Below are 12,031 nucleotides of genomic sequence, written 5' to 3' on the forward strand. Positions count from 1 at the left end.
TAACACCTCCCAAGAAGTACCACCACCTGGAGAGGCTCACGTATACTAGTTCAAACTGGATTCCCCAGAGACTAACAGACAAAGAAAGGAGTTTTGGAAAAATAGCCTGAGTTTAAACTATCTCAGGGCCTTCTATCTGATCTAGCTAAAGAGACAGGACCTTCCTGACCAAGGTGAGTGTGGCGATGGGGGAAATCCGTGCGAAGAGCTAGAAGGGCTGACACCTACCAGAGCCTAAGGCTAAGTTGGGGTGACCTTTGGTAAGCTTTTTAGCATGCATATAAGGGTTTTTTTTTTATAGCTTTTATATTTTTTTTTCTGTAATGCTTTCACCTTTAGCAAGCACATTTATTCTTAAGAGCTGTGTGGTAACTTGTAACTGCTGGTGATTACAATTTTTCACAACCTTCAGGGAGAAAGCAAAGTGCAGATGCTGGACTGTTTAGGCAGTCTGGTTTGCTGGAGATAGCACAGAATGGGCAAGGAATTGTGTAGCCTTGAAAGTCCCCTGTCACGAGGGAGAGAGATGAAGGTCTTTACCCAGGAGAGTTGACAGTTGAGGAGCTAGAAGCCTAGAGTGGGTGCCCTTGAGGGCTCATGGAGGAGGAAATACAGGTGCAGTTGCCCTGAACTGTGTCACCATCAATACACACAGTGCAGATGCAGATCTACAGACCCTACACACCAATCACAAATGCCTCACTATCTGCCACCATGCAATACTTTAACAGCCAGCTGATGTTAAGAAAAAACAGCATCTATCCTATTTATAACCGTAACTTTATCTTAATTAAATTGCAGATTAGAACTTACCTTGCAGTTCAGGGCCAACCGTAGTTATTATAGCCCCAAGACATCGGCCCAAACACTGATGTACTTCTGTATGCGATGGTGGAACCGTCAAGAGCAGTGTAAGAACAAGAGACAGAGTAGGCTCCACATATCCCCGGTACATTGGCCCACTAGAGTCCACTATCAAGGCAAGTGAATGGAGAGACCAGGTCTATAATAAATCAAAGAGATTTTTGGTTTTGAGTCATACAAGTTTGTTTAGTTTAGAGTTTTGAGGATTTATTTATATAGTGGCTATGGCTCTGACCACCCTTGTCTAAACATTTCTATTTTAACCCTCTGTTTTAAGAATGTCTTCAACACCCCACAATCTGGAACATTCACTTCTGGGCTGAAATTTCCCAGGTTTGGTCTTTGCTTGCAGGTGAATTTTTGTTTGTTTGAATAAAAATAGCTAAGCTGTTTGAGAATGAGAAGAAAAGGATGCATGTACTTTTTCCACTATATAAAAAAAATTGACACATTTTTGCATAGTTCTAAAGCCAAAACTGGGGCAGAAGGCTGAAATTAGACACAGAAGTAGTCCTCAAGAAGAAGTGGTAATAAAGGTAATAACTGGAGATATACCAATCTCTTAGAACTGGAAGGGACCTTGAAAGGTCATTGAGTCCAATCATAGAATCTCAGGGTTGGAAGGGACCTCAGGAGGTCATCTAGTCCAACCCCCTGCTCAAAGCAGGACCAAACCCAACTAAGTCATCCCAGCCAGGGCTTTGTCAAGCCTGACCTTAACAACCTCTAAGGAAGGAGATTCCACCACCTCCCTAGGTAACCCATTCCAGTTCTTCACCACCCTACTAGTGAAAAAGCTTTTCCTAATGTCCAACCTAAACCTCCCCCTCTGCAACTTGAGACCATTACTCCTTGTTCTGTCATCTTCTACCACTGAGAACAGTCTAGATCCATCCTCTTTGGAACCCCCTTTCAGGTAGTTGAAAGCAGCTATCAAATCCCCCCTCATTCTTCTCTTCTGCAGGCTAAACAATCTCAGTTCCCTCAGCCTCTCCTCATAAGTCATGTGCTCCAGCCCCCTAATCATTTTTGTTGCCCTCCGCTGGACTCTCTCCAATTTATCCACATCCTTCTTGTAGTGTGGGGCCCAAAACTGGACACAGTACTCCAAATGAGGCCTCACCAGTGCTGAATAGAGGGGAATGATCACATCCCTCGATCTGCTGGAAATGCCCCTACTTATACAACCCAAAATGCCATTAGCCTTCTTGGCAACAAGGGCACACTGTTGACTCATATTCAGCTTTTCGTCCACCGTAACCCCCTAGGTCCTTTTCTGCAGAACTGCTGCCCAGCCATTCAGTCCCTAGTCTGTAGCAGTGCATGGGATTCTTCTGTCCTAAGTGCAGGACTCCAATCCCGGGCCTTCACTAGCAGGACCAATTTTTTTGCCCCAGATCCCTAAGTGGCCCCCTCAAGGACTGAACTCACAACCCTGGGTTTAGCAGGCCAATGCTCAAACCACTGAGCTATCCCTCCCCGCTGTGTCTGAGCCAATGGAAACAGGTTTACATTTGATAATGTTAGGGCCAATTGAAATTCTCAGCTTGCATATACAATACATTTTGCACTGAGTTTTCTTTCTGATCTCTTAAAAGTGCAGCTAAGGAAGGCCATGCTGCTCACATGTAGTTAACGTAGCTGCACTGAAGAAAGGTAGTGAAAGGCAGAGCCCTGGCCTCATTCACTATACACCCTGTAAGATACACTATGGATGAAGCAGGGTGCCCTTGTCTCATTTTCTACAAAGCTTGTAGGGAACAAGTTTCAGGACTGCTAATGTTCACAGGAAAAGGACTCCCTTCTCCTGCAGGCTGCAAAGTGTGCAGGACAGTGTGTTCCAGTGGCATTTACCAAAATAATTTTACATTATGATTTTTCTCCCACTCGAAAAAAATGTGGGAAGTTCCATAAAAAGAAAAGGGACTATCCTAAGAGGAGGTTACAGTTGCACAGTTAAACATTTAAGTTAGCTGGCCACATTGCCTTTATTCTGCTCCTACAGTCTAGTTACATGATCACATAATCTCTCTAAAATACATAACACTATTTAGTCTACAATATTAGATACTAATGTATCTTGTAACATTTTTTTTTCATTCTTTTTACTGTTTCATTCTATTTATTGTAACACTGCAGTATCTTTTTACTGATTTAGAGGGAGGATTTTAAAGGTTCAAACGGCAGTGTTACATGCCTAATTCCCATTTAAAGTTAATGGGGATTAGGCACCTAACTGCCATTTGTACCTTTGAAAATCTCCCCCTTTGATTTCTTATATTTTTATACTGTAGTAAAAATTTAATATTTCACATGCAGCCTGAACTTTGTCAATATCTAACTTTTGAGAGCTTAACTATGGAAATTTATGAGGGTTGGTTTTATACATACATTTATATTAATCACTAAACAAAGCAAATCTTGTTTTTCCAAGTGGCAAACTATGTTTAGAAAAACTTCTATCAATCCTGTCTCCTCAGAAAGAGGATTACCTCTACTCCATGTTCTCTAAAGTTAATAATTAAAACAAGGCACTGGTGCTCTGCGGTTCCATGCAACTGAGGTAGCAGAGGATGGGGGTCCAAGCTTAAAGTTCTGAGCCATTAAACTGCCTCTTTCTGTGGGTGAGACACACCTTCCTGCTGATGAGGCATAATAGTCAGTAACCACTTCAACTAATAATTTACTCTGGAGTAATGGGGAAAAAGAATGAAAAAATCTCCTGATATGTGGTGCAGTTACACTATAATCTTTTGAGAATAATATTTATAGGCAAGTAATTTTCTTTTATTCAAAGTTTTTATTTATATCTTTCTCCAGAGGGTCTTTTATTATGTTATTTAACTGGCTTTGTAGAATTCATTGCCCAGGGATATCATGAATGCACCTACTTTCTGTGAAAGTAGAATGAATTATATTGTAAAAATAGAAAGGATTAAAGAAATGCTGTATGTACCTTTAAGCAAAAGTAAAGAATGTTAAAATACAGGTATCAGGAAAAGAAACATTAAGGCATAAACAATGAGTCCACTTAAGCTAATGGTGAAACATTAGCCAGAGATTGGTAAAAGTTAGTAAGGAAATTAATTATGTATGTCTAGCCTCTGGTAAACTTGTCAGATCTGCTCCCTTTGTTATCTTGTCAAGTTCACTCCCTTTTTATCTGTATAAACTGAGGTAGTGTGGGTCTTGCATGGTGCTCACATTATCTGGGTGTTATTAGCAGAGCGCTGTGCTAATAAAACAGAGTGGTCTGACAAACTGTAAGTCCTGAGTCTAACTTTGACATTTCCTTTAAGATTCTACTTTAACTTACAATACATTTGTTTTCCCAATTGTCTTATAATTGATTTTAATTCATTAAAATTCTATAGAATGGAATAACTTATTTACATCTTGAGATGACTCAGCATAATTAGGCACTTGCCTAAAGTAACTGTGCAAAGTCAGGTTAGTTTGTTGTTCAGCACACTGCACCATAAAGTCCCTAAAGAAACTGTATTTAAGACAAAAAGATCTCTCTCTCTCCCATTTAGACTTATACTTCTTGGGACATGGCCTGACTATTTTCTCTTTTGTACAGCATTTTCTTTGCTGTTGACAGTAATACATTAATCTTAAACCCTATTGGATGGTTTCAAAATGCTTTTTTGTTTTATACCTGGACTTCAGGTGAGGTCCCATCTTGTGCCAACGCCAACAGAATACTGACACTGGTTTTCAGATGCTGTCCTGAACCTATTCCACCCACATAACGATGGAGACAGCCAAGAGCCAACGAATGACCAGTTCTTGACACAACATCTCGAGCAGATTTTAACCTATCAAGATTAAAGCATAAATCAAAGTATTTGCTAGATTTGTAGTTGAGGCAAGGATTGTTCAAGTGTCAGAAAAATAACAAACCTCAGCTCCCACCTGGACTATTTGTTAACTCAAAAAAAGTAGAGACTTTCTGGGAAGATATCATGAAAAAGAAAGGAAAATATTTAAAACTTTCTCATTATTAACTCCTCATATTCAGTTGCTTGTAAAGTTATTCTGATTTTACTATAATTCTTTTCTTCTCTTCTGGGAAGTATTTATTTCTGACATTTTAGATAAGGAATATTTTTGTAACCGACAGGACACATGATTCTCTTGAACTGTCTACTCTTTGCTTGATGTTGCATATCACAGTACTCTGTTACCCAGAAAACTCATTGCTAAACTATTGCAAAGGTTAAACAATCAAGAATGAAAATATGAAGAGACATGGTGGAGGACTGACGGGAGTGCAGCTGAATCCTCTGATATAGTGCCAGCTCACTTGTTAAATCTTTTTAGATCCCACTGCTTCTCACTGCTATGAGTTTTATCCAAAAAAACAAGGGGAAAAGTAGCAAGACTTTGAATCACCAGATTACGTAAGTAGTGACATGATAACTTTTCTGATGGATGCTTGGCAAGATTTGAGCCCCCGCCATCTGCTGCAGTTATGACAACTGTAAATAATTAAGCTGTTAGCTACAATTGTTCTCCAGTAGTCACGGAGAATGGGTACCTGTAAAGAAGGAAGTGAAGAGTAATTTCTCTTCTTTCTGGGTGTAAGAGCTTAGCACTCTAGGCAATATGCAAACATATAAAAATAAATAATAAAAGGCCTCCAATAGATAATACAAGAATTACTTGGAGTAAGGAAGCAAGTCACTGTTGGCCAACAGAGAAGCCAACTCCTATGTGCTGAGAAGAGGTGTTGATGACATGCGGCTACCAATATGCATTGTTCTGGGAAACCCCACACTTTACACACACTTAGAGTCAGCCATGTTTATTTTATCTGAAGCAGTTTCTTCATCCTTAAATAGATCATCAAGAACTATTCAACAATATTGTTCCGGAGTCCAAACATTTCAATCAGTCATTGTTCACTCTTGGTAACAGCATATGAAACAATTCAGGATCTGTAAACCTGATTAGGCCTCCCAACCCAAAGTGGTCAGGCATGAAGGAAATATACTTAAAATTATCATTATCTTATTTAGCAGAGACATTTTCTGAACATGTTTGAATTCTATTTTTATTTCCTTTCTTGAGGCAAAGTGACAACAACTTACTTGTCAAAGCTGAATTGAGCCATTCTGGCGATGAAAGTTGCTTCTCCAACTACCTGAGCCATTCTGCCAAGTGCCTCTCCTGCTGCACATCTCAAAATGGGATTAGGATTGTCAAGGGCACCCATAACCAACGTCAAAGCAGATTTGCGGACTTCTTCTGGTCCTAATGTGCTTTTATTCTCAGCTAAACCCTATATAAACAAATGGGAAAAAATATTTGACCAAAAGAAATAAAAGTATGTTTTGACATCGGTTGCTGAAATCAAATTTAACACAGTTTAAACTGATATTTTTACAAGAAGACAATTCACTAATAAGACAGGCTACGTAATTTTTGAAGTGATGTCTTATACACAGCTGGACATATCTTACAAGTCACACCTTGAGAAACGTGTTTAAATTTCTACTTCTCTCCCTATTTTCCAAGGGTTTTTTCTTTTTTTTTTTTAAATAAGATTAAAATAATGTTACATGTTAATACAAATAAAGAAACAAAATGAAGACTACACGAACACCCAACTACCACCAAAACAATATTCTGCTTCTGCCCCAAAAACCAAAGCAACTAGTTTCCTCCAAAACCAACAGCAATAGCATTGCATGGTTCTTTGCTATTTGTTTTCCATGAGCCAGTTCCAACAATACAACTTGATGGGTTGGCTCCTCTCATAGATCAGGCAGGCAAGGCAACGGCCAATGAGACAATGCAGTCTTCACACACTTAACTTCACCTCCTTCCATCACTCATTCCCCTGAGCCCCTTACCAGCACATCAAGTGAAGAACTTCAGATCTGTAAGCTGAATCATTGTAACAAAACAACATAACTTCAGCTTATGATAAATCAGCTCTTCATGATAGTGAAAGATAGATAGGGTGACCAGATGTCCCGATGTTATAGGGACAGTCCCGATTTTTGGGTCTATTACCCCCCACCCCCGGTCCCGATTTTTCACATTTGCTGTCTGTTCACCCTAAGGATAGACATCTGCATTGTTGTCTCTAATATATATCATATGGCATGCTGCTTTCTGAAAGGGTATCTGATGGTCTAGGTTTTAGGGACTTGTAGATATAATGACTAAGGGAAGAAGAGACAGGGAAAAGAACTCCAGAAGTAAGCCCTGTATCACAAAATCATGCATTTGTGACCAGACTGGAGGAAATCAGAAAATTTCCCTGCAACATTCAGGTAGTCAGACAGAGGAAAGTAACATTTTAATGGAGACTTTGCCCAGATGCTAGTGCTGGTTGGAGATCATGTTAGCTTGTCCCAGTCTACCAAACAAGTGATTCAGATTCAACAGCTAGCCACTGATTGCATAACTACAGTCTTGCAAATAGAAAAATCTGAACACTGCCTGGAAAAACTGCTAGAGCAATATCCCTCGAAATGAGAAAAAAAAAGAAAATTAAGTCTCCCGGGAGAATTTTCTTCTAATCTAAACTGACTTGCAATTGTAGGGTCCAGTTAGTCTCCAACAGCATTAAAGGGGACTAATAATCAATTTTGTCTTATCTGAAAAAGACCACATTTCCAATCAATGAACTTCTGGGGTCACTGTTAATGACCTGATGACACTGGCTTTCATCTTCATGGAGTTCTGAGCAAAGTCTATTCAGTACCAGGAGACAGACAGAGGGCATACACTGTCAGAGGAACAACAATGGTATAATTTCCCATCCCTCTGGCAAATAGGTTACTGGATGCTGAAGAGAATGAACTGACCCAATAGGTGTGGCATCAAAATCAGTACACCACAATTTAAAGTGTGTGTGGTAGGGGGAAGAAATCTCAGCAGGAGAGGGCCAAAGTCAGCAAAGCAATCTGTTATCCGTAGGGAAAAAGTTTCAGGTTTACTAGGAGTGGACTGTCCGTGAGAAGTAGAAAAATCCTTACTTTGAAGACTGTTTATCTTCCAGTCTCTGCACCTGTGAAACGTGCCCCCAAGAAATCCCTCTTTGGAGTACCCTGTACTCCCACTGCTGCAGTCAACTACTTTGAAGAACTGTGAAAACAAGTGCTCTGTGAGAGTCTGGGGCAGAATGTCAGGGCTTGCAGAGTGGTCATAAGAAACTGGATGCAACATAACCACTGTATTAAGTGCATTCATGACTCTTCTCATCCTAATACTCCATGTGAACGAGGGAAATGATCTTCTCAACAGAAAAGCAAAAATTAATGAATTACAATTAAAAGTATTAATCTAAGGCTATGTCTACTTTTTGAGCTAGGGGCATGATTCTTCTGCTCATGTGCACACACTTGTGCTAACTCAATGAGAATCACACCCCAGCTTGAAGTGTGAACATAGCTTAAAACAGGGGTGGGCAGACTTTTTGGCCCGAGGGCCACATTGGGGTTGCAAAATTGTATGGAGGGCCAGGTAGTGAAAGCTGTGTCTCCCCAAACAGCCTGGCCCTCGCCCCCTATCCAATCCCTCACACTTCCTGCCTCTTGACTGCCCCTTCAGAACCATCCAAACCCGCCCCTTCTCCTTGTCCCCTGACTGCTCCCTCCTGGGGCCCCCTGCCCCTTATCTAACCCCCCTCCAACCCCCCCACTCCCTGACTGCCCTGACCCCTAGCCACACCCACACCCCCTGACAGGCCCCCCGGGCCGCTTATCCAACCCCCACGCTCCCCGCCCCCTTACCATGCTGCTCACAGCAGCATGTCTGGCAGCTGCGCCGCCTGGACAGAGCCAGACACACTGCTGCACTGCCCTGCAGGAGCACGCAGCCCCGCTGCCCAGAGTGCTGCCCGCGCGGCGGCGTGGTTGGGGGGGAGGAGGGACAGCAGCAGAGGGGCTGCGGGCTAGCCTCTTAAGCCAGGAGGTCAAGGGTGGGGCAGGATGGTCCCATGGGCCGGATGTGGCCTGTGGGCCCAAGTTTGCCCACCTCTGGCCTAAAAGGAAGAGGCTGCTGAAGAAAAACCAAAGAGGGCCCACCAAAACAACCTGGCTGCATACCTGGCTGCTACAGTTGCTACTGTATCCGTAAAGGCAGGATATAAACTGGGCAAGAGACACAAAAGGGCTGGAGCTAGCTGACTGGAAAGAGTGAAAATGGAAGTCTCATTTACTGGCATCCTACCTAATTCACAAGAGAGAGGAGTCAACCCATTAACCTGCATTGTCATTATGTTTAAAAAAAAAAAAAAAAGATATACCAGTGTTACTGAATTAGAGTTAGCTTTACTAGGACACCCAGGCAGGGAAGGCTTTTATTCTCTCCCCTCACCACAGGATCAAACTCCATCAGACTGGAAAGCTGAAAATTTTAGGTGGTATGTCAGTGTGTTGCACTGCAACAGTCACTAAATTAAAGGACATTTTAGCTATATGAAGAAAATTTTGAAACTATTTTTCTTTTTCTAATCAAGGTAGCAGCAAAATCACATCTTAACACACTGGATGGGAGTGAAAATGCTGGATGACTGCAGCAGCCCGTTTGGTCCTCAAGTATGAGAAAGACAAGGAATATACTATTACCACTCAGAAAAAGAATCTAGTCACTTTAGGAAAAACACCCTTCCCCCCAAATTATAGGTGGGGAAATAATATGTGATCATGTAGTTAAAGACAGTAACATAACACACATGCACAAAGGAGCCCAATTAAGAATGCACAGGCAAACTTAATTCTGGCTTTTCCTAACTTTTGAATGCTTGACTTTGCAACCTTAGTAATGATCTTTAAATGTAGTTTTTGTGTTTAACATTTATATATAAAAGTCTATAAATCTGAGAATTTTAGTATCTGTCAGTTACAAATTTTTAAGCGGTTTTACCTTCAACGCGCTGAGAACAGCAGTGAAGATATTAAGCTGCACAGCTTGTTGGCGGACACCTTTAGCCTGTTTGACACATTCCGCAAAGTGATCCAACATTTGTAGCCTACAAAAGAAGAATTAACATCATCACTAAGAGAGAGACTGCCAAAAAAATACTGAAAAGACATTACATTTTGCCTAAAGGGAAAAAGACCAATGCAAAAGAGAAAAAAAAAAAGTAGTAGAAGGGTTTAAACAAGGCCCTGTGAATTCTGCTATTTGGCTGCAGAATGTATTGGGCCCTATGAAAATCTCTCCCTGTCTCACCTGGTGGCCTGAGAACATGCTGCCAGGCAGAGGCGGTAAAGACCTCTGATTGGCTCTCTGCTGGCTCTGCCTTGAACTCAGCCACAAACAAGAGATTGCCATTTCAGAAAAAATGATTGCTTAGAAGAAACAGCGACTGCAGACAGACTGTGCAGTATGACCAGGAACTGTGGGGACAGGAGAGAAGAAAAATTCACTTGCTTCAATATCCTCCACCTTAGACACAATGCCGGGAATAAGGAGAGTGCAAAGTGTAATTCACATTCTCTCCTTCCACCTGCATGCTGCTGAGAAATTAGAGGGAAGGAGAATATGAACTGGCTTTGTGCCTCACCTTTCCCCCAGAGATGCCAGGGATAGGCGGGAATAGAGCCACTAGGATCCCTATTGGGGTAGCAGTGGTTTGGCACATAGGCTACAGAGTCTTTTCCTTCAGATGCAGGTAGACTTTGTCATAGTTATCCATGCCACTGCAAAGCTGAATTACTGCAAAGTGTTCTCCATGCTAATACACCTTAAATCAATTACAAAAATGACCTCACCACACATTAAGTTGAATTTTCAGGGCTGTAAACTAGGAAAAAGATCTTTTACTTCTAACGTGAGTACATGTGATATGGAACCCACTGAGAGACAATGAACATGGAACACCAGAAGTAGATTGACTTTTTGAGAGAACTATAATCCCATTAAATTAGAAAAGGAAAGACAACCATACACTGAATTGCACATTAACTTAGACTGACCTGTGTTTGTAAGAAACATGAGGAAAAACCACACCAAAGAGCGCCACAGAGGCATCAATGACTGATACTCCCAGGGGAAGGGGGCCTGGCACAGCTTCACCAGCTGGGATGCGCAAATAAATGGAAGACGGATCATGTTCCAAAGCTCCACTTCCAGATGCACTGTTTGGCTGAAGCTACAAATAACCACAAGATATTCTTCTAAATACATATCTGCACATGCTTATACTGAACATACTGAACTAACCAAACTACATATGCAGCAACTTAGAACTACATTCCTACCAGCAGTTAGAATTCTCTAACTACACTCCTACATGCAATGCCAGGCAAATCCCAGAATGTTCAAAGCAGCTAATGGCTTGGTGTGAGCAGTCTCAGTACAGATGAGGTGGGTGAATTAAAGACAGAGTGACAAAATTTGGTTCTGACAGCTGCTCTGAAAGCAATGAACACAAAGAGGCATTTCAGGGTAAAAGGTTAAATTGTCATTTCCTCAGCCTGTGCTTGAGGCGGAAAGGCAGGGTAAATCCTGTAAGAACTCAAGGAGTAATGATTCCCCAAACAGATCAATTTGTGTTCTAGAAATTGATTTCTGTGACATAATACAAACATCTCTTTAAACTCACCCCCTTATCCAGGTATGCCATCAAACAGCAGCAACCATAAGTGAAAAAAGGGGAACTTTCTCATATCAAGTATTTATTGTTATTTAAGTGATAAATAATCTATGAAATATAGTTTGGGGCTAGTGCTTCTGTGGTCTCCTGGGCAGGCAGATCAAACAGAAACTGAGTAGTCACTGAGACCTCTTCATGCCTCTTTATACACCTGCTTAGATTGTAGTTCCATGCAGGCAGTAGGATGCATACAGCTCCAAACATTAAAAGCTTTGAACAGTGCTAGGTTTCATTCATCAGGATATGCAATTCCAAGACAAGGATCTATGGATGCAAGTATAGGAACGCACAATTACAGAGAAGAGTGAGACAATAAAACAGACTGCTCACCCCAGTAGCCTCAAAGATGAGGAGGGTTAGCCTGGGCCAACAAGAGAAAGAAGGTCCTTTCCCCTCCCACTCCTCATGAGAGCTCAGCTTCCTTGTGGGCTTGAGAAAGGGGAGGAGGCATCCTAACTGACTTGGGCTTCCATTGTACCTTTCAATCCAGCCATTGCTTCCTGTGCACCCAAGGGGAGGGTTTATAAACCCTTACCTCCACCAAGT

General features: G+C 41.5%; 1 protein-coding gene across 1 annotated transcript in view; it reads right to left on the reverse strand.

Annotated features, from left to right (window-relative positions):
• Positions 1-12,031, reverse strand: part of HEATR5B (HEAT repeat containing 5B) — a 97,822-nt gene that overhangs the window by 49,313 nt on the left and 36,478 nt on the right. Inside the window, exons 16-20 of the mRNA XM_045009558.1 lie at positions 10,806-10,981; positions 9,751-9,856; positions 5,961-6,151; positions 4,526-4,685; positions 814-1,003 (exon numbers count right to left, since the gene is read on the reverse strand). Of these exons, the coding sequence (XP_044865493.1) occupies positions 814-1,003; positions 4,526-4,685; positions 5,961-6,151; positions 9,751-9,856; positions 10,806-10,981 (823 nt within the window). The remainder of the gene's footprint in view (positions 1-813; positions 1,004-4,525; positions 4,686-5,960; positions 6,152-9,750; positions 9,857-10,805; positions 10,982-12,031) is intronic.

Source organism: Mauremys mutica, chromosome 3 (genome assembly GCF_020497125.1).
Source record: "Mauremys mutica isolate MM-2020 ecotype Southern chromosome 3, ASM2049712v1, whole genome shotgun sequence".
NCBI classification, from domain to species: domain Eukaryota; kingdom Metazoa; phylum Chordata; order Testudines; family Geoemydidae; genus Mauremys; species Mauremys mutica.